A 24,667-nucleotide genomic window follows, 5' to 3' on the forward strand; every position below is an offset into this window, starting at 1 on the left:
TCCTGATCTCAGGCAATCTTCCTGCCTCAGCCTCCCAAAGTGCTGGGATTACAGGCATAATCTATGGTGCCCAGACTGATTCTCATTCTTAAATATGCTTTTAAAAATAACAATAGCTGACATCTGTGAACATTTAAACGGCACCAGGCACAGTGCTAATTGCTTGAAGGCAGTGTGTCATGATCATGAATACAACCTTAGAAGGTAGGTTCCTGTATCTTAGTAGCAGGTCCCTTATATAGTCATCCCCCTTGTCAGCCAGGGGATGGGATAGGTTCCAAGACCCCCAGTGGATGCCTGAAAGTGTGGATAGTACTGAACTCTGCATACTATGCACAAATTTCTTTTTCCTTCACAGTTTCAAGGATAAAAGATTCATTCTTTCCCTAGATCTTAGCAACCTCAGGATGTGCTATTTTTTTCTTTGCTTATTAAGTCAAGAACTTTTCACTTAAAGGAAGTAGTTTACAGCTTCTCTTTGGCTGACTGATTGCCAGCATCACTATTCTGGTGCCTTGGGGCCATTATGAAGTAAAATTAGCGTGATTTGAACACAAGCACTGATACTGGATCTGGTAACAGCTCCTAAGTGACCAGTGGATGGGAAGCGCCTGCAACGTGGATTGCCACACAAAGGGAGGAGTCACATCCAGGCGGGCAATTTAAAATTGTGAATTGTTTATTTCTGGAATTTTTTCCCTTTAATATTTTTGAACCATAGTTGACCATGGGTAACTGAAATCATGGAAAGTGAAACCGCGGGTAAGGGTGGTGGGGAGCTACTGTATCTTGGTTTTATGGTTGAGGAAAGGAATTATTTAGGTAATAAGTTATAGGGAGCTGAGATTCTTGGATGTTGTATAGATTTTTAAAAATTATTAGATACATTACTTTTTCCCTACAAAAAGTATAGAGAGCAGAACACTTACTGTGGCTCATTTGCCTTTATGACTTTATTAAAATACATTCATTATTAAAAATCTTAACTAGTCTTTAGTCTTGCCTATCATTATGTTGATTATTTTAGGAAAATTAATTTTAGGCAACCATGTGGCTTCCTTTCTCATTCTGAGCCCACTGTTAGTTTAGGAAGAAGTCTTATGAAAACTTCTTTCTTACGAAAGAAGGCAAATTTAAAAGCTTGTCTTAAGTTTTGAATATAAATTAGCAGCCTCCAGGATTCTTGCTTCTTAAGCTTAGGGGAGATGGCTGCTCTTGGTGTTGCTCTGTTCTTTTCTTCCAAATCCCCTCGGGGTTCCTCTTTACTGAAGCCAGGGACTGCAGGTCCTTGTTTACATGGGTGTCCTGTGCCATGGTGACATTCTGTGAATTGCAGGTGTTTTGCAGTCTTGAGTCCTTTGTCAGTAAGACTGAGACTTATCAGTAAGAAAGCATCATGAAGTAGCTTATACAAGCCTGTCCTTTTTCTAGAATGGTTTTTTGTTGGGTGTGGTGCCACACACCTGTAGTCCCAGCTACTCAGGAGGCTTAGGAGAAAGGATCCATTGAGCCCAGGAGTTTGAGTCACAGTGAGCTATGATTGTGCCACTGCAGTCCAGCTTGGGCACCACAATGAGACCCTTTCTCTAAAAAAAAGAAAATTATAAAAAGATTTTTAAAAAGTCTGGAAATAATTATTCCTTTGAATTGATAGAAAATAAATAATATCCTGAATATTCTTTGGACTCATCAATAATATATATAGTTTATTAGAAGGAATATGGCTTTAAGCTTCTAACTGGCCTCTGGGATTAGTTGCAGTTAAAAAGCATTTGCAGTTTAGACATGTGATTTTTATCTAAACTAAAAGATTTTTGGAGCAGAGGGGAAGGGAAACTATCGACGTGGACTGGGAAAAATTAAAGGGATTTAGTAGTCTTCTAAACAGATAATGAACAGTACTCATCATGGCATATGCAAGAGACCCATTCCACCCCTGTTCTTTGAGCACCATGAGCCTGAGATAGACAAGCAGGAGGAGTGAAGGCAGATGTGATGCACTCGTAGTCTGCATAGGCCATTGCCACCCAATATGGCTGGTAGAATAGGAAACTAAGCTGTTTGGAGTCATACAGCTGATGAATAGTGAAGTTGGCATTTGAATTTGGGTTTGTCTGAACTCAAAGATTCAAGGTCCTTAGAAGAGATCTGTGGCTGCATAAGGCTTCTTGGAGCTGGTTAAATAGGACACCAGGCCTTTAAGAGGTGGGGTTAAGATAGAGTCAGAGTGTGAGATTTAGGCTGGGAGGGCACCTTCAGCTGAGATCAAAAGATTGAACAAGGATCACTGAGTCAACAAGAAGAGCAGGTTTTACTTTGGGAACCTAGGGGAAAAATGAAATTGTTAAGGTTAATTTGGTTAAGATCATGGAGGGGTTTTGTTTTGTTTTGTTTAGGATAGCTAAGCATTAGGATTTAATAGTGCAGCAAACATGTTAAAAATAGGTGGGGGCGTTATGAAACAGAAAGATTGAAAGTTCTATGGTTAATGCTTAATGTATGTTCACAGGGGAGGAGGTTGGAGGCATAGTTTTTCAGATGAAAGCCAGAGTCAGTCTCAGCCCCACTCTAGGTTCATGAAGTTGCCTTTCATACCATTAACTTCATTCAGTTTCCTTTAAAAGGAAATTTCCAAATGTAAACAGAAGTAGATAATGGTGTAATTAATCTGGCACACATCACTCCACCTTCATCTTGTTTCACCTCTATCTCCCCCTTCTCACCCCCGTATCCCCTGCCCCCTTTATTATTTTGAAGTAAATTCCAGATGTTATTATTTTGAGAAGGAGTCTCTCTCTGTTGCCTAGGCTCGGGTGCAGTGGTGAGGTCTTGGCTCACTGCAACTTCGCCTCCCGGGTTCAAGTGATTCTCCTGCCTCAGCTTCCCGAGTAGCTGGGATTACAGGCACTGCCACCATGCCTGGCTAATTTTTTGTATTTTTAGTAGAGACAGGGTTTCACCATGTTGGCCAGGCTGGTCTCGAACTCCTGACGCCGTGATCCGCCTGCCTTGGCCTCTCAAAGCGCTGAGATTACAGGTGTGAGCCATCATGCCTGGCCCAGATGTTGTATCATTTCATTGGTAAATATTTCAGTATGTGCCTTTAAAAGATAAAGAACTTTAAAAAAGAGACATAATACAGTTATCACTATTAAAATATAATTTATTCATATCAATTATCCAGTATTCAAATTTCCAATAATCTCATAAATGGAATATATATTGTTGTTTAATTTACATTGTGGGGTAGTTTGAATCAGGATCCAAATAAAGTGTTAACAGTTTGTTGTTATCTTTTAATTACTTCATTTCTAGGATTTTCCTCCATCTCCTCTCCTTCTTGTCCTCTCACTTTTCATTTTTTTCTGTTGCCATTTATTTATTGAAACTGGGACATTTGTCTAGTAGAGATTCTCACAGCCTGGGATTTCCTGATTGATTTGCAATGGTTTAACATGTTGCTTGGACCTTTTTATTTCCTATAAATTAGTGGTTTGATCTGCAGGTTTTGTCAAACTCATCATTTTTTGGGAGGTAGGATATTTTATTCCTGATCTGTTTTTTGGTAAGCATCAAATGTCTTGATTCCCCCCCCCCCCCCCCCCATTCTGGTGGCATCATTGATGCTCTCTGCAGTCTTGATTTCCAGTATATTTTTACTGCATTATTTTGCAGTCATCCTTTTGCCATAAGACTGCCACTAACAAACAGCAAAATGTGTTCTGTAGCACATTTACCAGGCAGAGTAGCTGCTAACATGATAAATATTCTTGGATGTGTGCCCAAGTTTTGTTCAGTTTTATGTGTTTGTCCTTATACATTTGTTTTTGTGTTGCTGTGTCTAATTCTAAGTATAAGCTCATAGAAACCATTCAGTCATTCACCTGGCTTTTATCCAGTACCCGTCCTTGCTGGGCCCTTGGGAATCCAAGACGATAGCATCCCCGTTTTAGAGAAATGGTGTCCAGTTTGGGATACACCACAAATAGTTAATATATGGCATTCTAAGTTCTTTAAGAGGAGCGCATTTGAGGTTGGTTTGAGGTAGTTGTTTTGGAGGGTGATAGGGTTACCTTCTAGCAGGATCTTGAGGACAGTAAGGAGGAAGAAGGGCATCCACTTGGACTGGCTGAAAGGCACCAAGGAGCAGTGGCCGCATGGCCCATGGGACCCGAGCAGCTGAACAGGTGAAGCAGGGTTTTGCCCCACACCCTGAGGCCGGCCCTGTAGAAGCTGACCTGGCGGCCGGAGGGTGCCTGAAGAGCTCTTCTGAGCCCAGACTGGGACTTAGACTTCCTTCTTTAGGCCTTCGGGAGGCATTTTCCGAGCACTTGTATTTGAGGAAGTCAGCAGCATTGACCGCAGTGCAGGTGTCTGCCATCGGATCAGGAGGAAGGGGATGGACTGGGTGATGATTTGGGCTTTGGTGATGTGTCAGACGTGCACAGATTGTAGAAGAGATAATGAGTTGTGTGGGGTGGCTCTGAGCAATCTCATTTGGGTGCTCTCCTTCGGTGAGGTGGGCGCCCAAGGGAGAAGGAACAGGTCTGTGGGGTCATTTGGGAGGATCATTTCTTGACCCGATGAGTGCAAGGCACTCTCTCCAAAGGTTCAAACATTAAGGATGCAGTTAAGGACCTCCTGTAGAGATTTGGGAATCACCACCAAGCAGGGGGCCACATGGAGTCCTTGGGGTACAGACACTTGAGGGGCCCCCATTCTAAAAGGACAGGGAGAAAGAGAAGAGCCGGTAGAGGATCCTTAAAGAACATAATCTGACAGGCGGGCCCCTTCACCTGGCTCGCCCGCCAGCCTGTAGGCTTCTAGTAATGCTTGATGATAAGGAGTGTGGCTTTGCCTTCACACCTGTGGAAGAGAATTTTTCGTTTTTGCATTTCTTACTTATTCATGTTACTGGAATTGATGTTTTAGAAGTGTTCCACATATACACTACTTAAGATTATAATTTTTCAAAAGAGAATTTAGGGGAATATATGAAGCCCAGGATAAAACCTTAAAAAGCTAAAATTATATTCAATCCCTTATTATGTGATAGTGTTTGAAGCTTCCAGTTGTCTCTAGTGTACAGTTATTACAGAAATGAAGAGATATCCATCACTTTCAGATACTCCAGCATAGTGCTCATAAGCTAGCTCTGCAGATGACTTCAGTTTTTGTTTCCTGGTAGGAAAAAACGAGGTAACAATAGCAACTATCTTGTGCTGGTGTCGTTAGGATGAACCGTGCACACTACCTCTGTGCACAGTACCTGTCACAAGTCCCCTCTTGCGAATATGAGCTGTCAGTGGGGCTTTCCTGAGGTGGCAAGGGCTGAGCGTGCCATCCTTGATGTGCATGTTGTATGGATTTATATCGCTTTCCTTTTGGAAATGATATTTGAAATTCATCTACACACAGAAAGTGGAGGGAGGTCAATAATATGCCAAATGTCTGAAGCCTAGGGATGATTTCACGAACTGTGGCAGGCTGTGTGGCCACCAGGCATCCTCTCTGTGGAAGTGGTCGCAGCCACCTCTCCCCCACCCTCACATGTTGGGGATAGGCTTCTGTTTCCCTTTTAGGATTTGGAATTGGTGATAGGGAATTTCCAAAGCACAAAGAGAAAAGGATCAAGAAATTATTGAGACTACTCAAATCATCATTCATTCCCTCATTCTGAATTATTGCAAGATAATAACAATGTGGCCATCTTAACTCTCTTCCTAGCATATCTATACTTGATGTGAGGATTGGAAAAACTTTTCTTAAATAACATGACAGTTACCACTTATTCTAGATCCAGACACCATGGAGGCTCTGTTGCATTTTGTTTCTGACCTGACGCTCTTTGCTGGATTTTGCTGGCATCTAGAGGCCTCCTCACTGACCTCTTACTAGGTGCCATTGCCGTTTGTTTGTCAAGGACCAAGGTGCTCCTTCCCCTCCTCCATTCATCCATCATCTGTTAGTTTATAGTCTGTATGCTCTTAAATTCTTTTTTTTTTGGTTACTGTCTACCTATCTTCCCACTCATACCCTGCTCTGGTTTTGCTACTTTTTATGATGTAGTTTGACACCTGGAGTAAGTTTTGTTCTATTCCAGAATGATGGACTGTAAGTGTAAATTGATACTTCCTTTGTTAAGAACAATTTGCCAGTATATATTAAAATGTCAAATGTAGCAATCTGATACAGTTTGGATCTGTGTCTCCACCCAAATCTCATGTCTAATTGTAATCCCTAATGTTGGAGGTGGGGCCAGGTGGGAGAGGATTGGATCGTGGGGGCGGTTTCTCTTGAATAAGGTTTCAGACCATCCTCTTGGTGCTGTTCTCGTGATAGTGAGAATGAGTGAGTTCTCATGAGACCTGGTTGTTTAAAAGTGTGTAGCACCTCCCTGCTCTGTCCCTTGCTGCTCCCACTGTGTGAGCCACCCCACTCCCCTTTTGCCTTCCACCATGATTGGAAGCTTCCTGAGGCCTCCTCAGAAGCAGAAGCTGCCATGCTTCCTGTACGGCCTGCAGAACTGTGAGCCAATTACACCTGTTTTCTTTATAAATTATGCAGTCTCAGGTATTTCTTTATAGCAGTGTGACAATGGACATATACAACCGTTTGACAGAAATTTCACTTGTAAAGATTGATGCTACAGAGATTTTCATATGAAGATGTATGTGTAAGGATGCTTACTATAGTGCTGTATGAAGAACGGAAGACTGGAAACAACCTAAATGTATATCAATAAGTGACTGGTTAAATACGTTACTGCACCTACAAATAATGCAATGTTGTGTGGCCATAAAAAAAAAGAATAAAGTAGATATTTAGTTGCAGATACAGAATGAGCTCTACAATATATTAAGAGGCTGAACAATGTGCTGTTTACAGAAAATATGCTGTAGTTGTATATAAAGGAAAAAGGATTTAAATTCACATTTAAACTTGGTAACACATTGAAAAATTGCAGAAAGGTAAATAAAAAAATCCAAAGCTAGGCCAGGCAGAGTGGCTTATGCCTGTAATCCCAGCACTTTGGGAGGCCAAGGCGGGCAGTTCACAAGGTCAGGAGATAGAGACCATTCTGGCTAACACAGTGAAACCCCATCTCTACTAAAAATACAAAAAATTAGCCAGGTGTGGTGGCACATGCCTGTAGTCCCAGCTACTGGGGAGGCTGAGGCAGGAGAATCTCTCGAACCCGGGAGGCAGTGCTTGCAGGGAGCCGAGATCACGCCCACTGCACTACAGCCTGGGCTACAGAGTGAGACTCAGTCTCAAAAAAAAAAAAAAAAAAAAAAAAAAAATTCAAAGCTTATACCATGGGAATGTTTTCCCTTTTTAATTTTTTAAAAAGTGTCTTTGACGTTTTGGTTATTCTGCATTTTATTCAAAGTTACATATTGCTATTAGGATTTTATTCATTTCCTAATGAAAGAAAACAGAAGCACTCCTGCTCCTGGCCTTTCTACTAGGCCCTTGTAATAGTTATCTTTACCCTTTCCTGTAGTAGAAGTGGGATACTAGTGTTTTCCTCCTGGTCATCTTTCATTTCATACTGTGATATGTTCAAGTACCTAGCAAAGGGAATAAGCCCATAGTAGGCATTCAGTCAGCGTCTACGACATTTGTTACAAGAGGCCTGGGCACAGTGGCTCATTCCTGATTTTCAGCACTTTGGCAGGAGAATCACTTGAGGCCAGTAGCTGGAGACCAGCCTGGGAAGTATAGTGATACCCCATCTCTCAAAATATTAAAAAAATAAATAAATTAGGCCAGGCACGGTGGCTCACACCTGTAATCCCATCACTTTGAGAGGCCGAGGCAGGCTCATCACTTGAGGTTGGGAGTTTGAGACCAGCCTGACCAACATGGAGAAACCCCATCTCTCCTAAAGATACAAAATTAGCAAGGCATGGTGGCGCATGCCTGTAATCCCAGCTACTCGGGAGGCTGAGGCAGGAGAATCGCTTCAACCCGGGAGGTGGAGATTGCGGTGAGCTGAGATTGTGCAATGCACTCCAGCCTGGGCAACGAGAGCAAGATTCCGTCTTAAAAAAAAAAAAAAAATCAGCCAGGCATAGTGGTATGTGCCTGTAGTCCTAGCTACTAGGGAGACATGGGTGGGCTGAGGCAGGAGGATTGCTTGAGCCTGGGAGTTAGAGGCTATGGTGAGCTATGATTAGGCTGAGCCACAGATCGAGACCTTGTTTCTTAAAAAAAAAAAAAAAAAGGTGGGGGGGCGGGGGGAAGAAATACCAAACTGAAAATTTCTGAAACAAATGTGTAATTACTGCTACGCTAAACTTTTTTCACACTTTTGTTTGTGAGTCAGTTTCCCTTTAACCTTTGACTCATAACATAAAGAAGGTTAAGGCCAGAGTCCATCAATGGTTAAAAGATTGTGAGTGAGATGTAGAAAAACAGTACTGATGAATTCTGAAAGGGAAAAACCTCATTTCCATTGCCTAGTTCTTGTGCATTGCAGTACTACCACAATATGGCATTCTTTTAAAGAGTTATGACTTTTTACATATACAGCAGATAAATGTAATTATTTATATGTGTATATTGATTTACACACTGGTGTTCACTGGCTGCTTAAACTTACAAATAACCAAAGATGGCAGTAATGTTTTAAAGTGTAAAGCTGTGCTTCTTTGTTTATAAAATATGATGCCGAACATATTCTTTATTTTCTGATACTGTCATTGCCTTTTTACTGTGTATTTGCTCTTCTTGAGATGAAAATAAGTATGTACCAAAAAATAAATACAGCTTTTTAAGATGAAAAAGCTTAAGTTTCTTATGGAATATTTTTATATCGTTATTAAAGCAGCCAAACAGACTTTATAGTCCCACTGTAAGTTATATATACTTGATGATTGTTCTGGGTTTAAACTTGGCACCTTTTCTGTGTGCTCCCTTATTAAATTAATACTTATGTTCAAACATAAGCTGAGGCAGAACACGTTTCCTTTTCAATAGTTCTCACTAAATTTTGTTTTGATTTTATTTCCAACTGTACTTAATAGCTGAAAGCTTCTTGTGGTTAGGAATAGTATTTGAGATTTTGGTGGCATCTAATTATTTTGAACTTTTAAAGCCTTAAAGAGTGAAATGTAAGGCCACAATACATTTTTCTGATAGCTTTCATAGTCTGTTAGTCTGTGTTGCTTATTTTAGGGGGACGATGTCTAAATTGAAATGTTTATCCACTATAGTTGTAATGATCTTTTTCAACCTCTTTAGAAAGCAGTTCATTGAGCGAAGAAGAGAAAATAAAAAGAAACATAAAAGGGTAATATGCATAGGACTTTTGAGCCTGTTACTATTTCCTAGCTGAAGTTTACTTTAAAAAAAAAAAAGTAGGCATTGGGCAGACACTGTGTGCACGTGTGTTGGAGGAGGAGGCGGGGCCTGCTCATTTGTTTGCCCATTGTGAGGCTGTCCTGCACCTTTGTGCTTTTTTGTAACAGGGTGAAGGCCCCTGAATAGAGGCCTTGTGCCCTGCTTGATTTGAAATCCATGCTGTTTATGGAAAGGAACCTGCAGGGCACCCAGCGGGAAGTCTGTGTGACAAGTGGAAATCTAGAATCTGGAAGAAATGTGGTGTTTGAGGGGGAGGGTGGTGGGGAGAGTGGTCATAATCTTTCGGCCTTTGCTTTTGTGCCCCACAAGCTTAATTGTCACCCTCTGCTGGCAACCAGATTGCAGAGCCACTCTGTAAGTGTCCTTGGATTGCCTGTGCTTACTCTCACCTTATTGTTATCCAATAAAAACCTAGACAAATAGCATTGAATTATCTTAGAAAAAATATGATATGAACTGGGTACATTAGTAGTAGAGGTTAAATATCTGAGGCTTTTTTTGTTTGTTTTTTGTTTGTTTGTTTTTTGATGGAGATGTATTTAAAGGGGAGAAGGGCTACATGTGAAAAGCTGGAATTATTGGCACGCTCCTATATTTCAGAGCGTGTTGAAAGGCAGGTCGCACCAACACTAGGCTGGTTAAATCTAGTTTGTACAGCTTGTGTACTTTGTGGTACCAGCTATTGCTCCAAAGTTTCCTGGCTTAAGAAGCCATGTAATTTTAAGTGTGCAAGAAAGGGGTGGGACAGCAGAAGCTTTTTATAGGATTTCAAGTAATAAACATTAATTTTTAAAGCAATATTCCAGGGACTTAACAGAAGTAGAACTTGTATATGATGTTTCTTTAATACCAACACATATTTGAACTGACAAGGGAAGGGAGATAATTTTATTTTAAAGCAATATTTTCCATTCTTTTTTTCTCTTCAATTAGAAACTGGTTCTTCAACTTTCAGTGCCAATTGAGACATGCTATAATAAGTATTTAACAATTCTGTCCTGCTGTTTGACTTCAGGGGGAAACGATGGTAGAATGTTTAGTAGCTGAGCATACACAGTTAGGTAGCTAGAGATCTGGTATACAGTAAATGTGGTGTGGTGTGGTATTTGGGTTATATATGCTAATTATTTCAGCACAATGCTGAAACCATGCAGAATACCTCTTGGAAGAGTGTTTGACAAGATGCCAGAAAGGCCGTGTTAATTATAAGTTTATTGTGCCTATTCAGGTTTTTTGGGTGTGTTTTGTTCCCCACTGTTGTTTTATTCTTTATGATGGTTCTCTGAAAACTGTGCCCCATGAACATATGGAGTTCTATATATGCGTGTTTATTGGTTTTATAGAAACCTCAGGATCCTATGAGCTTAATAACGATTTACGCTGTTTTGTGGGTAATTGAGAGGACCTGTTAAGATATAGTTGATAGTAAGGTTTTTGTTAGTTATTTCAACTTTTTGAGGTAATATTAAAGGCAGTTTGACCAAAATCGGAATTCAACAATCCAGGGAGCTTTTGGTTTGCTCTGGGTTCGCTCTGGGTTTAAAGACAGTTTGGTTTGGCTACAGCTGACCTCCCTCCCTGTTTTTATGAACTAGTCTTCTTCCTGCAAAACTCAAATACAGTACTTGGTATGGTCTCATAATAAATTTAGTTGTTAATTATATATATATATATATATATAGTTTATATTTCTGCTGTTATTCACTGCTTTTTAAAATTTTTGCTTCTGATAATGTATTAAATTATAGCCATAACATATTTATATGCCTGCTAAAATGTAACAGTTGTTGGTTATGATAAGCTTTTGTTTTGTTTTGTTCTGTTTTGTTTGACACAGGGTCTCGCTCTGTCACCCAGGCTGGAGTGCAGCGGTGCAGTCAAAGTTCACTGCAGCCTCCACCTCCAGGCCCAAGCTATCCTCCCACCTCAGCCTCCCAAGTAGCTGCACAACCACACTCGGCTAATTTTTTATTATTTTTGTAGAGATGGAGTCTCCCTACATTGCCCAGGCTGGTCTTGAACTCCTGGGCTCAAGCGATCTGCCTGCCTTGATCTCCCGAAGTGCTGGGATTACAGGCATGAGCCACTGTGCCCAGCCAAGCTTTTGTTTAATTTTAGTTACTGAAGAAGCTTATAACTCATTGAGATATTTATGAAGTGCTTTGTGTTTGTGTTTTTTTTTAGGACATGTCTCAGGAAGGCTATGGAACTAGATCTCAACCTCCTCTGGCCCCCGGAAAACCTAACCATGAAGACTTGAACTTAATACAACAAGAAAGACCATCAAGTTTACCAGTAAGACATTATTGTGCTGATTTGGAAATGTAATGAGTTAAAGACTTTTAGAAAGAGCTGTTGTTTTTGTTTGTTCTACTTTATATTATGACATGATTGAGAAGTTTCTAGACTTCAGGTTTATTTTGTGGTCAGTTTTTCAAGGTTTACCTTTTAGGAGCTCTGTAGTCCTGGATAAGTCTATTTCATGTGTATATATCTGTGTTGCAGAGTGTAGACATCAGTTGGAAGGTTTTATGCGGCTGGTCGATTTTGTGTGCAGGTGGTTATTGCTGTTGTACAGTTGAGCTTTCTTTAGGCTGTTGCTTTTTGGCAGCGATACAGAACAGAGGTGTCCTTAGAGGAGTCAAAACTTAAAAGAAATTTGCACTTTGCAAAGGATACAAATGATGAGATAAAATACCTGATAGTAATTTGAATTTCTTCTAGGACTTTCTATTTATGTAATGAGAAATCACCCAAAAGAAGGTAGTTTGAAATTTGAGGCCAGATGCGGTGGCTCACGCCTGTAATCCCAGCTCTTTGGGAGGCCAAGGTGGGCGGATCACTTGAGGTCGGGAGTTCAAGACCAGCCTGACCAACATGGAGAAACCCTATCTCTACCAAAAATACAAAATTAGCCAGGTGTGGTGGTGCCTGCCTGTAATCCCAGCTACTCGGAAGGCTGAGGCAGGAGAATCGCTTGAACCCAGGAGGAAGAGGTTGTGGTGAGCCGAGATCGCGCCATTGCACTTCAGCCTGGGCAACAAGAGCGAAACTTCATCTCAAAAAAAAAAAAAAAAAAAAAAATTGACAAAGCTGTTTATTTCCACCAATAAATAGTATATGGTGATTGGGGTTTCTATTTATAAGAGTAGTGGCTATTATATGGGGTATCATGTTGATGCTCATAAATAGTTCATATCTACTTAATTTGCCTTGTTTTATAGAGAACCTAATTTAAAGGAAGTCTTCTTTATTAACTAAAAGAATAAATCTGCAGGAGGCTGAGGCAGGAGAATCACTTGAACCCAGGAGGCGGAGGTTGCAGTGAGCTGAGATTGCACCACTGCACTCCAGTCTGGGAAACAGAGCGAGACTCCATCTCAAAAAAAAAAAAAAAAGAATAAATCTATACCAATAAATATTTTTACATTTATTTGAAGAATTGTTGTCATTGCCTAGTTTCTATGGAGAAGGTTTGTTTTAAGATGGGAATTCAGTATAGCCATGATTTTAATTGGAATTTCAACTATGTTTGCATTAACTTTTATTACATTACTTCTAAACATTTGAGAACAGACATTTGTAGTGAATGTTAAACATGACATTTGACATGCGTACCATACCATATACATTTTAATGTATATGCAGATTTAGAGAAGGTAAGTGATGACCACAGGATGTCTACTGTCTTTGAATCTGATGGATATATTTTTGAAACTCTAATTTTTATACCTTTTACTTTTATGTGAGAGAGGGTGAAATCTTATTGTGGTGTTTTCCCCCCCTTTAGTTGTGTTGATGTATCTGTTGTCTAGGTATTTGGTTTTGAAGGAGGGAAATAGGTAATGGATTTTGTGTTGTATGCTGCTCAACTTTCTTGAGCAGATAGTTCGCAGCTTGGTAAGCGTGTAGTGTGTACGTGTGTGAGAGAGAGAGAGAGGAGAGAGACAGAGGCATGCATGCTGTCGATAAATACTACATTTGCCAAGTATTTGGAAATTAGCTTTTGTGGTTCTATGAAATTTAAATAGATGCATGGGAAGCAGGTAAACAGTGAATTCCACTTTTTTCAACAGTTTTTTAGTGGTTTTGGAGAAGCTCGACCTCGTAGATTTGTCATTGGCTGATGATTTTGTACTGTGACACAGGTTGGTAAATTTGTCATAAATGGATGCAGATTTTCTGCATAGCTATAAAAATAGTTTGTGGTAAACTGCTTTCTTCATATCTACTCAGAAACTTCAGCATCACTCACTAGTACATGCCTTTTTCCATGGATCTGTGTTGGATTGGATGGTTGACATTCAGCTAACTCTACAGTGTTATTAGGGATGGCATGAAGTATTGTAGTTTCAGATAACTGACTGAAGAGTTTGGTCTGGGATAGGAGCTTTTAAGTTGATTGCTGGAAGAGTGGATGAAAGCATTTAGGAGATGAACGAATATAGTCATCAACTGTTTAAATGTTTTCTGAATTGTTCTATTTCTGTCTTGTTATGTATGTATAACAGCTATCTTCCTTAACCTTTATCTTGCCTACTTCCCAAAAGTATTTAAAGTTGTCCATAATGTAAGTTTTTTTTAAATGAAATACCCCAATTGGTATTTTCTTCCCGTTTTTGTAACTCCCAGATAAATAAGATGCTGGTTGACTCAATAGTACTTCAAGCACATTTCAATAATCTCTTTTTAGAGAGCAGAGTTTCCAGGTTTTATGTTAAGTATGTAGAAGATTCAGTCACTGAATAAAGGACAAACTGTAAGATAACCTGCTACACCTAAAACCTCCAATCTGTTAGGATGAAATTTGGCTGTATTTAAATGAAATTTATTGCACCACTTTTTTTTTTTCCACGAGGGCTTTGCATGTGTAAAAACTTTCTGTATGGGGCTTACAAATATTTTAATTTATGTGGATACTTATAATAAGTTGCACACAGCTAAGGTCATTGTGGTTTCAGGGAATGATTTGTTGATACTCTGTTACGGCTCTAATCATCTGTATTTTACAATGTTACTTTTATTAGATACTGTAGTCCTCTAACTTGGCTGGGTTGGTTCTGGAGAGCCCATGAAGCTGTATTTGTTATCACATCTGAATTTGCTGTTGGATCCTTTGTAGATTTACTCTTGTGCTATGGTTTTCCTTTTCAGGTGTCAGGGATATAAATTTTGTCTTTTCACCTACAGTCAATCCATGATATTTGAAACCTGTAGTTTTGTAATTTGGAATTAAGTATATTGTGTTATCTGTACCATTTACGAAATGCAGCATAGTGATTCTAATGTGTAATTATTCTATTCATTTTATGTAATGACGATGACAAGAATGCCTCTCAAGTAGTAATTTCTTAGTCTTTTTGCTTACAAAGATAGGTTTGTAATGTTTCTGCGTGTGATATTTTCTACCTGTATCCTAAGTAGATTTTTCTTTAGCATGTTTGTTACAATGTAACAACTTTGCATTATAGGAAATCAAGGCATTTCCAATATCTTTATGCTACATCTATAATTTGATCCCTCAGCAAGTTGTCCTCACTGTTGTTTGAACCTGTTTTTCTATATTTGCATGCCATTAAATTCTTGATGACCTTCAGTAGGCAATGCAGTTATGTTTTCCAGCTAACTTAGATAGACCTTCACATCATCTGCAGAAGGCAAATGATTGATAAATTAATAACTTGTTCTCTTGTTGTCTTGGGGCCATGACCAGTCATATTTACTTTTTGCTTAGTGGACTCAGACCTAAGCACTGAACAAATCCTCCTTAATATCGTCCACTTATTTCTATACCTCTTTAGTCGTACAGCATTTCCCTGTTTAGTTGTATTAGTTTATACGTCCTTGGTATTACTGTTATTGATAAATCTTAACATTGAAGAGCTCTCTTTCTTAGACTATTATCACTTAAAATTTGAGCACATTTAGCTTTCACGACCTCTAATATTGGTATGAAATAAACCTAGCATTTAAGCTAAAGACACAGTGGAATGTCTAAAAGATGCTGTCAGTTACTTATTTTCTTGTTTCATAAACATTGGATATCCCTCAATTTATATTCCAAGATAGCCCTCAAATATGATTTAATACACTTTTTGTTGAGTGTTCTGTTAAATTTTCACCTCTTGTGGCATTTATTATTTATCCTTTTATTATAGTTATCCTGAACGTTGTCTTGGCTCCCCTATTTCACTAGAAGCTTTTCATGGTATTTATTATGTCCTATTCAGTAAATATTTTCCTCAAAAATTTCTATAAAAATTATTTTAAAATAAATTATTTCCTCATTTTCAGAATTTTCTTTTAATTGCTAAGGGGTCTGTTAGGTGGCATTGAATGGCTCTCGGGGCACCTGTGCTCTCTGTGCTGGTGCTGCTGAGTGATTAAATGAGTGGATGTCTGCATCGCCAGGCGGGTGTTATTCTTAAAATGATTCTATTTTACCAAGTGACATTTGGATTTACTTTGGTAACCATAGCTTTAGGAAAAGAAGTGGACACTTTGGATAATTAAGCTAAAAATACCCTAAAAGCATTCTGTTCTTAGTAATACATCTTTTTTACTTATAAAAAATTAATTGACAGAAATGGTAATCATAAGTTCAGTAATTATATTACAGATGGGTAGTTAATAAAATATTCATAAACATGTATAAAGGGAAGTAAACATGAAAAAGGAAAAAGTTTTATTTTCTTATAAAACACTATATAAGCACTTTCTTATAGTGCTTTTCCCTCCAGGGATCTGAAGAGTTGTTAATATTCCTCAGTTTAAAAATAACTAATTTGTTTTATTCTTCAGAGAGGCATGCTGCTAGCTTTGTATTTCAGATAGGAGGTTCATTATTCTGTTTACCTAAGATATAGAATACAATCAGTTTGGAATACAATCAGTTTGGCAGTCATACTCTAAGAGCGTTTGAAAATGGACTGCTTTGTTAGGACTTTGTGAAATATTTCTATAAATATTGGCTGTTCTAGAAGGCTCATCAGGTCATTAAAAACCTCTTTGTGACCCTTTCTTCCTTAAATAGGAAATATCTAAAGAGGTTGGCATGAAAAGGGTTTGATCTTTCTGAGTTAACTAAAAATCCCTGAATGTGTTGAATAGTGCTTATGGCACTTTTGTTGAGTTTGCAATTAGACGGAAATATTGGGCTTTAGATAAAACATATGTTTTTTGGCTCTTTGTGAAAGGAAGGAGGTAGTAAATGCTGGTCGTTCTTTGAAATAGAGGGTGTTAAACAGGATATTGGAAGCCTGAAAGAGAATGGTTGGAAAACTTTTATTACCAAGAATATTCTTTGGGCTTGGCTATTAGCCGCAGAGCATGCAGCGTTCTGCCTTTAATTCAAGAAGAATACTCTGTTTGTGTTGGTTTTTGTTTCTTAATCTTTAATGACACTTACGTTGGTTAGTGGTAAAAGGTCATGTATTTTGGAAGCATGTTTGAATATTGCTGACATTCATATGGATGTTCTAAGCATGTAGATTTGATAATACTGTGAATGATTGGAAACTACCGGGAAAAGCTTTTTAACTGGGTTCAGCTTTTTGCTAGTTCTCAGTCCAACCCAGCTAGAAATGTAAATTGCTAAGACCATCTGAACCTGTGAGTTGGCAGGTTTTGGCAAAAGTTAAAATCTACCAGGTAAGAATTAGGTGTATGGCTATTGAATGAAGTATTTTGAAACCTTTTTATTTGAGGTTGATTTAAATGGTTGTCATTAAAAGGTTAAGAGTGGAGCTGTCTTCCGTTGATTGATCCTTCTCAAATCATTATGAACATTAAAAAAATTATAAGTTAATGAAGGAAAACCCATATCTGTCATCAGGCTTATCTCAGTGTTCAGGCATGGATGATGCCTGTGTGCTGCTGAAGACTTAAGCTGTTTATTATCAGTATTCTCAAAATGTTATTAGGCTATGTTGAGTTTTAGAGTTTCAGAGAAAATACTTTATAAAATGGAAGCCTCCTGTGCCAGGGAGGAAGAGGAGGTTCTCTGAAGGATGGTGCCCTGTCCCCCAGAACATCTACAGGCATACCTCATCATCTGCATCGTTTCAAAACCAAAGGTATAGACGCATTTTGATGTCTTGGGGAAGTTTTAAAGGGAACATGCAATACTTCAGCTTCTTAGGATTCATCAAGTTCTTGAACATAATTTTCATCACTGGTCTGTTCTATCTGGAGATATCAGTTATTTTTGGATTAAGATTAAGAGCATTTCAGGACCTTGCTGGAAAACCTGAATTTAGAAAAATATGATAGTGACTCTGACAGATGTTTATTTTCCAAAATGGATTATTTCTTTAGGATGTGATATCCTGTGATTTTATTCCCTAGGATATTTTCATGATATTGATAGTCATTTTGAAAATAGAGGATAATGCTTGAACTTGAACAAGGTAGGAAGCAGGAAGGTATGTCTCTCTCCTTCTTTCAAAACAATCTTCCATTTAAATATTTGTTCTGTAAATGAAAATTCAATAAAACCTTAACAGTTTGGAATTCTTCCAGGAAAAAACAGGCTAAATATAATGGAAAGTCTGAATAAATTAATATTGAGAAAGAACTATAGTTTGCTTTTAAATAATTCAGATGTTTGTGTGCAAAGTGTTTCTAAGTTGACATACTCAGTTCCCGTTAAAATAAAATTCTGAATTCGTCATAGCTGAGATATTTGCTTAGTGGTAATGTTTTAATTTTAAGAATTTGTTTAATTTTTTAAAATACATTTCAACTAAGCATGCCCCTGAAAACTTTTTCATATAGTATTCTGAAGATTTCCATTTAAAATATGGGGGAAATGAATTTCAACCCATTTTATAGGAGTGTCAATTAGTTCATAAAAAATTAATGAAGGAGTATGAAGGAGTACTATAAAAAAATAGACACTAGACAAAATTGGAGATTAAGAGAGGCTGAAACATAACTGATTTGCAGGATATTGGTTTTGATAATAGAAGGATAAGGATGATCTATAGTTGATAAATGAGGCTCATTAAGTAAGGGATGATAAATGCAGATATTCCTGGCTAATAGAAAAGTCAGCATACAAATTTTGCCATAACAAATGAGGGATGGGCAGGCTTTGACCAGCTTGCAGCTCTTCCAGTGACCTCTGTGAGGCCACGGAGCTCTTCTGTGGTCTGGATGCCTGGGCCACAGAGGCAGCGTGGACCCCATGGGCCTCAGGCCAGCAGAAGGGGGAGCCGGAGTGGGTCTCAGGGAGTCTAGAGCCACCTAGAGCAGAGCATACAAGGAGCTCCACAATGGTGCAGAGGCCAGGGCAGGACTGCAGCTCTTGCAAGTGTAACTTTTTATTTTTTATGCTAAAAAGAAAAAAAAAAAACAACACATGACTCTAATGTTCTGAGGTCCCTCTTCTCACCCTAGCCTGCACTTCTGGTTTTGGCATGGCAGTGCCTGCCATGTTGGGCTAGATGCCACCATCTTCACCCACCCATCCTCCTCCTCCTCCTATTGCTTCTCCTGGGCATTGGGATCTGCTGCCTCCAGCTCCTGCAGGCAATGGCCGGTGTGAGGCGTTGAATGCATTCTACTTTATATTATCCAAGTTAGGTGGGAAATAGCTTTTAATTTACAGATTTTCACTTCGCAGGTAACTCTGAAGGCACACATCTGTTTTATATAACAAGGGATATATAACCAGCAGGAGCTCATAGTAGCATTTGTAGACTGGTTATTTGCTTTTATGTTTCTTTGGGACTGGAAGTAACAATTTTTAATGTTAACTGTCAGTTTAGGAGAGGAAATAAATACATGTAGAGAAGGTTCTACCTGAGCCAAAATTTCCCATTCTTCCCTCACAATGTAGGATTTTAGAGGTGTCTCTCTTGTTTTCTCATCTTTTTCTTTTGCCTTCTCTAAATTGTTGTAAAATAACTGAATGGTCTTATTTTCCTTTGTTTGGGTCAAGAAATTTTAGCGGAAAATTGTTACTGTGTGAAAGAAGATTATTGACTCAACAAGCCTTCAATTTTCCGTGAATAACACTCCCACCCCCTAGCTTCAGGAACATGCCGTGCGTGCATTCTATTTTAAAATACAGACTGTAATTTAAAACAGGCATTTTGATGCCCCACTGAACTTTGTTTAAGCCTGGAATAAAAGAGGAGAAAAAAGCTGTAAGCCACAAAAAAGTGACTAAGCTTTCTCAACTACTTTTCTTCATAATGCATTCTTTAAAAAAAAAAAAAGCATGTTGGTACGATTGTCTCTTTCCACAGGACCGAAATTGTACCCAATTTTAGATCATGGTGTGCACATCTTTCTACTTGGTTCATGATTGAGATACCATTTACATTTTTCAGTGCACAGGTTTGTATTTGTTGCTGTCTGTATGCATGTATCTGTGCATATGGTACGTGTTCATTGCATGTGAGAATATTCTAAAATTACGTATATCATTTTTAGCATTCACTTACTAATAGCTAATTTTTTAGAGCTCTCGATTTAACCTGATTATTAGACTGAAATAAAATAAATATTTAACTACAATTTTATTTACCATTGGGTCATTGTAAAAATTGTGATTTGAAAGTAGTTTATATTACTTGCCTTTTTTCCTCCTCGCAAAAAATGAAAATAAACAGCTTATAATGACTTGCATGGAAGAAACAATGGCTTTACTGTTTTTATAAAATAATATGTTTTGGCTGGGAGACCTATTCTAATCGCCACACTGAATGCCAACAGGGCAGACTCTCAGCTAAGGTTCTGGCCTTGAGCAATACACGTCATTTCTCAGAGCTTCTGTTTCTTTGAAAAATGAGTAAGTTAGATTTAGGAAACTCTAGCACCTTCTAGCTCCAAAATTTTACATTAAAAGCCATCTTGCTTAGTGTATGAGAAAAAGCACTGATAAAAACGGGCCCTTTGCATTTGGGAAAAAGTCAGTGGAGTGAGTAAAGTGCAGGTACATTGAAATCTTCAGAAACGGCTCCTGTGTGCTGCTTGGTGGCCTCTCTTCCATTCTCCGATGCCATTTGCTTTTGTAGCAGGGACACTTGAACTTATTGAGGGATTTGGGGTTGCCTTACTGAGTATATAATCTTACTATGCAGGCCATTGGAGAGCCGCAGACCTTCCTGTGGTCTCCCTCTTCTTGTTCATCCTAGAGATTCCAGAGGTCCTCCTTCCTCTCCTGTATGATCAGTTTGGGAGCCTTGATGTCGTTGCATATAGGGAAGTCTAGGGAAAAGGAAAAAACTTCATGGGAAAGGAAAAGGGGAGGCAGAACAACCAACCAGCCAACGAAATAAATGAAAAAGCTGCAGGACGCCGAAATCTTTGTAATGCAAAGGCTAATGCCAACCGGACGGTGAACCAAGTTGATCATGTGGCAGTTGCTTTTCATTTCTTGGTGGGGGAAGGAAGGCCCTATGGGTATGTATCTGAGGCCTCCCTTCAGCTCCAAACCTCAGGTTTACATTTGTTATACTAAAAAGTCATTCATAAACACACTATGCTTTTTAAACCGAGATTGACGTGAATGGAAGTAGTAGCAACCCAGAGACATGAAAAATCACTGTTCGTCTTTAATGCAACCCAAGCCATTTTCCTGGAGAATGCCTCCTGCATCCCCTGCAAGCTTTTTCTTCTTCTTTTTCTTTTTTCTTTTTTTTTTTTTTTTGAGACAGAGTCTCGCTGTGTCGCCCAGGCTGGAGTGTAGTGGCTCGATCTCGGCTCCCTGCAACCTCCGCCTCCCAGGTTCCTGCCATTCTCCTGCCTCAGCCTCCCGAGTAGCTGGGACTACAGGCACTTGCCACCAAGTCCGGCTAATTTTTTTGTATTTTTTTTTTTTTTTTTTTTAGTAGAGACAGGGTTTCACCATGTTAGCCAGGATGGTGTTGATCTCCTGACCTTGTGATCTGCCCGCCTCTGCCACCCAAAGTACTGGGATTACCGGTGTGAGCCACCACATCCGGCCTTTTTTTTTTTTTTTTTTTGTGAGTGTTTAGAGCTCACTGGTTTTGATCTGGGTAGAGTGGTGTGTTACAGTTCTCGTTTTTACTTGTTTTCTCACTGCACTTTCTGTCAGAGCACAAAATGGTATGCACTGAGGCAGTGGCAGAAGCCATGTCCGCTCCTCAGGCAGATGTCCTCTCTAAAGCAGGCCACAGTGAGCCTGGGGACCACCGAGTGTGCTGCGGCCTCCTGGCACCTGTGCCTGCAGATTCTTTCCTGTTTTTGGAATTTCCTGACTTGCGTAGGTAGGGATCTCCCTGAGTCTTTCTTTTCCCCATGGGCATGGGTGGTTGAGCTGTGCAGTGAGTCAGTCCACACCTGGGGAAAATGTGTAGTTGGTCTTTTGTAATTATGCTGTACCCGGAGAAAGTTTGGCTTTAGAATGGTAATATGACACTTCATTCATTGGACACCATTTTTGAAAGTCTGGTTGTATATAAATGAAAATAGTGTCTGGGCATGGTGGCCTAGCACTTTGGAAAGCCGTGAGTGGGCAGATTTCTTGAGCCTAGGAGCTTGAGACCGGCCTGGCCAACATGGTGAAACCCCATCTTCACTAAAAATACAAAAATTACCTGGGTGTGGTAGGGCATGCCTGTGGTCTGAACTACTTTGTGAGGCCGATGTGGGAGGATGGCTTGAGCCTGCGAGATGGAGGCTGCAGTGAGCAGTGATCACGTCGCTGTACTCCAGCCTGGGCAACAGAGCAAGACCCTGTCTCAACAACGACAAAGGTGAAAATATTAGTTAATGGACACTAGAAACTGCTAGTAAAAGAAGAATAATGGGCCAGGTGTGGTGGCTCATGCCTGTAATCCCAGCACTTCAGGAGGCCAAGGCGGGCAGACCACTTGAGGTCAGGAGTTCGAGACCAGCCTGGCCAACATGGTGAAACCCCGTCTCTACTAAAAATACGAAAAAAAAAAAAAAATGTTATCCGGGCGTGGCAGTGCACGCCTGTAATCCCAGCTGCTCGGGAGGCTGAGGCAAGAGAATTGCTTGAACCTGGGAGGTGGAGGTTGCCGTGAGCCGAGATTGTGCCATTGCACTCCAGTCTGGGCGACAGAGTGAGACTCCATCTCAAAAAATAAAAAATAAATAAATAATAAATAAATAAATATGCCCATTAGTGAGTGTCCAAGATAGAGGTGTGTGAATTTTAAAGACAGGGCTTCCTGACAGCTATGTGCCTGCCTAAAGCCCCCACTCCATTCTTCTATAGTATTTCGAAAGTCTAGAGCTTTCAGGTTACTAAGCGCATTGTAACGCCCTTTTAACATATGCAAAACTTCATTTTTGAAATGCTGTCATGACCCTGGAGCAGGGACACAACTTGAGAGTGTTAGCTCAGCGATGCTGTGAAATTGTGATGGCAGTGGGAGTGCAGAGGAAGAAAATTGTTGGAGTGCAGAGGGAGGGAGGGAGGGAAGGAGGATAGATGCTTTTGAGGTTTTTAATCTGTGTGACCAGGATGTGTTGGTGGCATTGCTGACAAACACAGGGAAACGGTGGTGGGAAGAGAAAGGAATGCCCAGAGATTTTTATGAGAGTGAATCAAGTCCTGAATAACTTTGCTCAAATCCTGTAACATCTAAAAGGAAGCAACTCACTCATCTTTGCTACTAAAGCCTTATTTCTTATATAGTTCTTTATAGAAGTAAAACATTGTCATAAATTAGAATTGATGTTGAAATATTGATGGCATTGGCTATAACTTTGCATTTCATTTAAATTTTTGGAGATGATTTGAAGGGTATTGTAGCAGACTGTGTATAAACAACTCCACACATCATCCCAGAGTGTCTCTAACTGTAACTGGGACTAGGGCAAGAGCACAGTCCCAAGATAAAAATTGAAACTCTGTAGTTCAGTTGGGACTCAGGCTAGTCTTATTTTCTTTGCTTTTAGGATAGTGCAGTAAATTTCTATCCAAATAGGTTCCTTTCCTTGGGTAAAGACAAGTTACTTTGTATTACTTTGTTTGATATATACTTTTGAATGATTTGGGCTACATTCTTACTTTAGTTCATTTTGGAGGAATATTTCTTAGTTTAGTTTGTCTCATTATTAATTCCTCCTTCTCTGAAACTTTTTGGGGATATAGGTATGTATGGCATAGTCTACAAATTTAATGCCTTTACTTGTTTTTTTCTTTTTTGCAGATGTAGGGCGTGTGAGTATGGGGCGATGGTGCAGGGAACCTTGCTTTAACACGCTATTTTGAAAGATATCCCCTTTTATTTTGTAGAAATGGGTTACCACATTGAGCACCAGGAGTTTCTTGTACATTTGGATCCTAGCAGAGGAAATGGGACTTTAGAAAGATTACCGTGAACTCTGAAGGGCTAATTAAAAAAAAAAAAAAAATCAAGCCCCTCCCCCTATTTTTTCTTCATTTTTAAAAAGCCCTGTCATTTTACTCCAGGAAATGACAAAGAAAAGAGCAAAGGTTTTGCTTTACGGATGAAGGGAAAAACTTTTGGCTTAATTTGTTTAAAAAATTCTTTTTGTATAAGCTAAAGATGAAACATATTGCAGTTGCCAAGGGCAATTAATGAAACAAGAAAAATTAAAATTAATGATTTCTTAACATGCATGTATTTTTATATATTTAATTTGATTTGGATTATTTTTGAGCTGTAATTTCCATCTACGAAAATAGAGACTCCAGAATGGCAGGACAGCTGAACAGTGGTGGAATAGTGGTCTGTCTGGAGCTTGTTTCAGTCATGACAGCAGCTCCTTCAGGCACCTGCTCCTGAGCATGGTGCCACCATGGTGTCCTGTGAGCTTTTTCAAAGCTAAAACAGTCTCTCCTTTTAAATAAAAAAGCTATTTTGCCAGTTTTGATTAAAGTTAGGGGTATTCTTGAATAAATACAAATGTGGTCAAATTTCCCCAAATGTGTTTGCTTTTCATAGTTGCTGCATTTATTTCTTTATTTCTGTTTAATATGTTTTTGAGACAGAGTCTTGCTCTGTCACCTACGCTGGAGTGCAAGGGCATGATCATAGCCTTGAACGCCTAGACTCAGCCTCCCACCTCAGCCTCTCGAGTAGCTGGAACTATAGGCGTGTGCCACCACGCCTGGCTAATTTTTAAATTTCTTGTAGAGATGGGGGGGCAGCGGGTGGTGGGGGTGGAGGGTGTCTCACTCTGTTGCCAGGCTGGTGTTGAACTCCTGGCCTCATGTGGTCCTCCCACCTCTGCCGCCCGCCCAAGTGCTGGAATTGCAGATGTGAGCCACAGTGCCCAGCCCCATAGTTGCTGCATTTATGCCTTTCTTTAGCCAGCATGCCTAAAT

General features: G+C 39.5%; 1 protein-coding gene across 11 annotated transcripts in view; it reads left to right on the forward strand.

Moving 5' to 3' along the window:
* The window catches only part of ARID1B (AT-rich interaction domain 1B), a 437,019-nt gene that overhangs the window by 151,050 nt on the left and 261,302 nt on the right, over window positions 1-24,667 (forward strand). For all 11 annotated transcript variants that reach the window (XM_055391577.2, XM_063707979.1, XM_063707978.1 and 8 more), the window contains one exon: window positions 11,554-11,664. In XM_055391577.2, the coding sequence (XP_055247552.1) occupies window positions 11,554-11,664 (111 nt within the window). The remainder of the gene's footprint in view (window positions 1-11,553; window positions 11,665-24,667) is intronic.

The sequence above is a fragment of the Gorilla gorilla genome, chromosome 5, assembly GCF_029281585.2.
Source record: "Gorilla gorilla gorilla isolate KB3781 chromosome 5, NHGRI_mGorGor1-v2.1_pri, whole genome shotgun sequence".
In the NCBI taxonomy this organism is placed as follows: domain Eukaryota; kingdom Metazoa; phylum Chordata; class Mammalia; order Primates; family Hominidae; genus Gorilla; species Gorilla gorilla.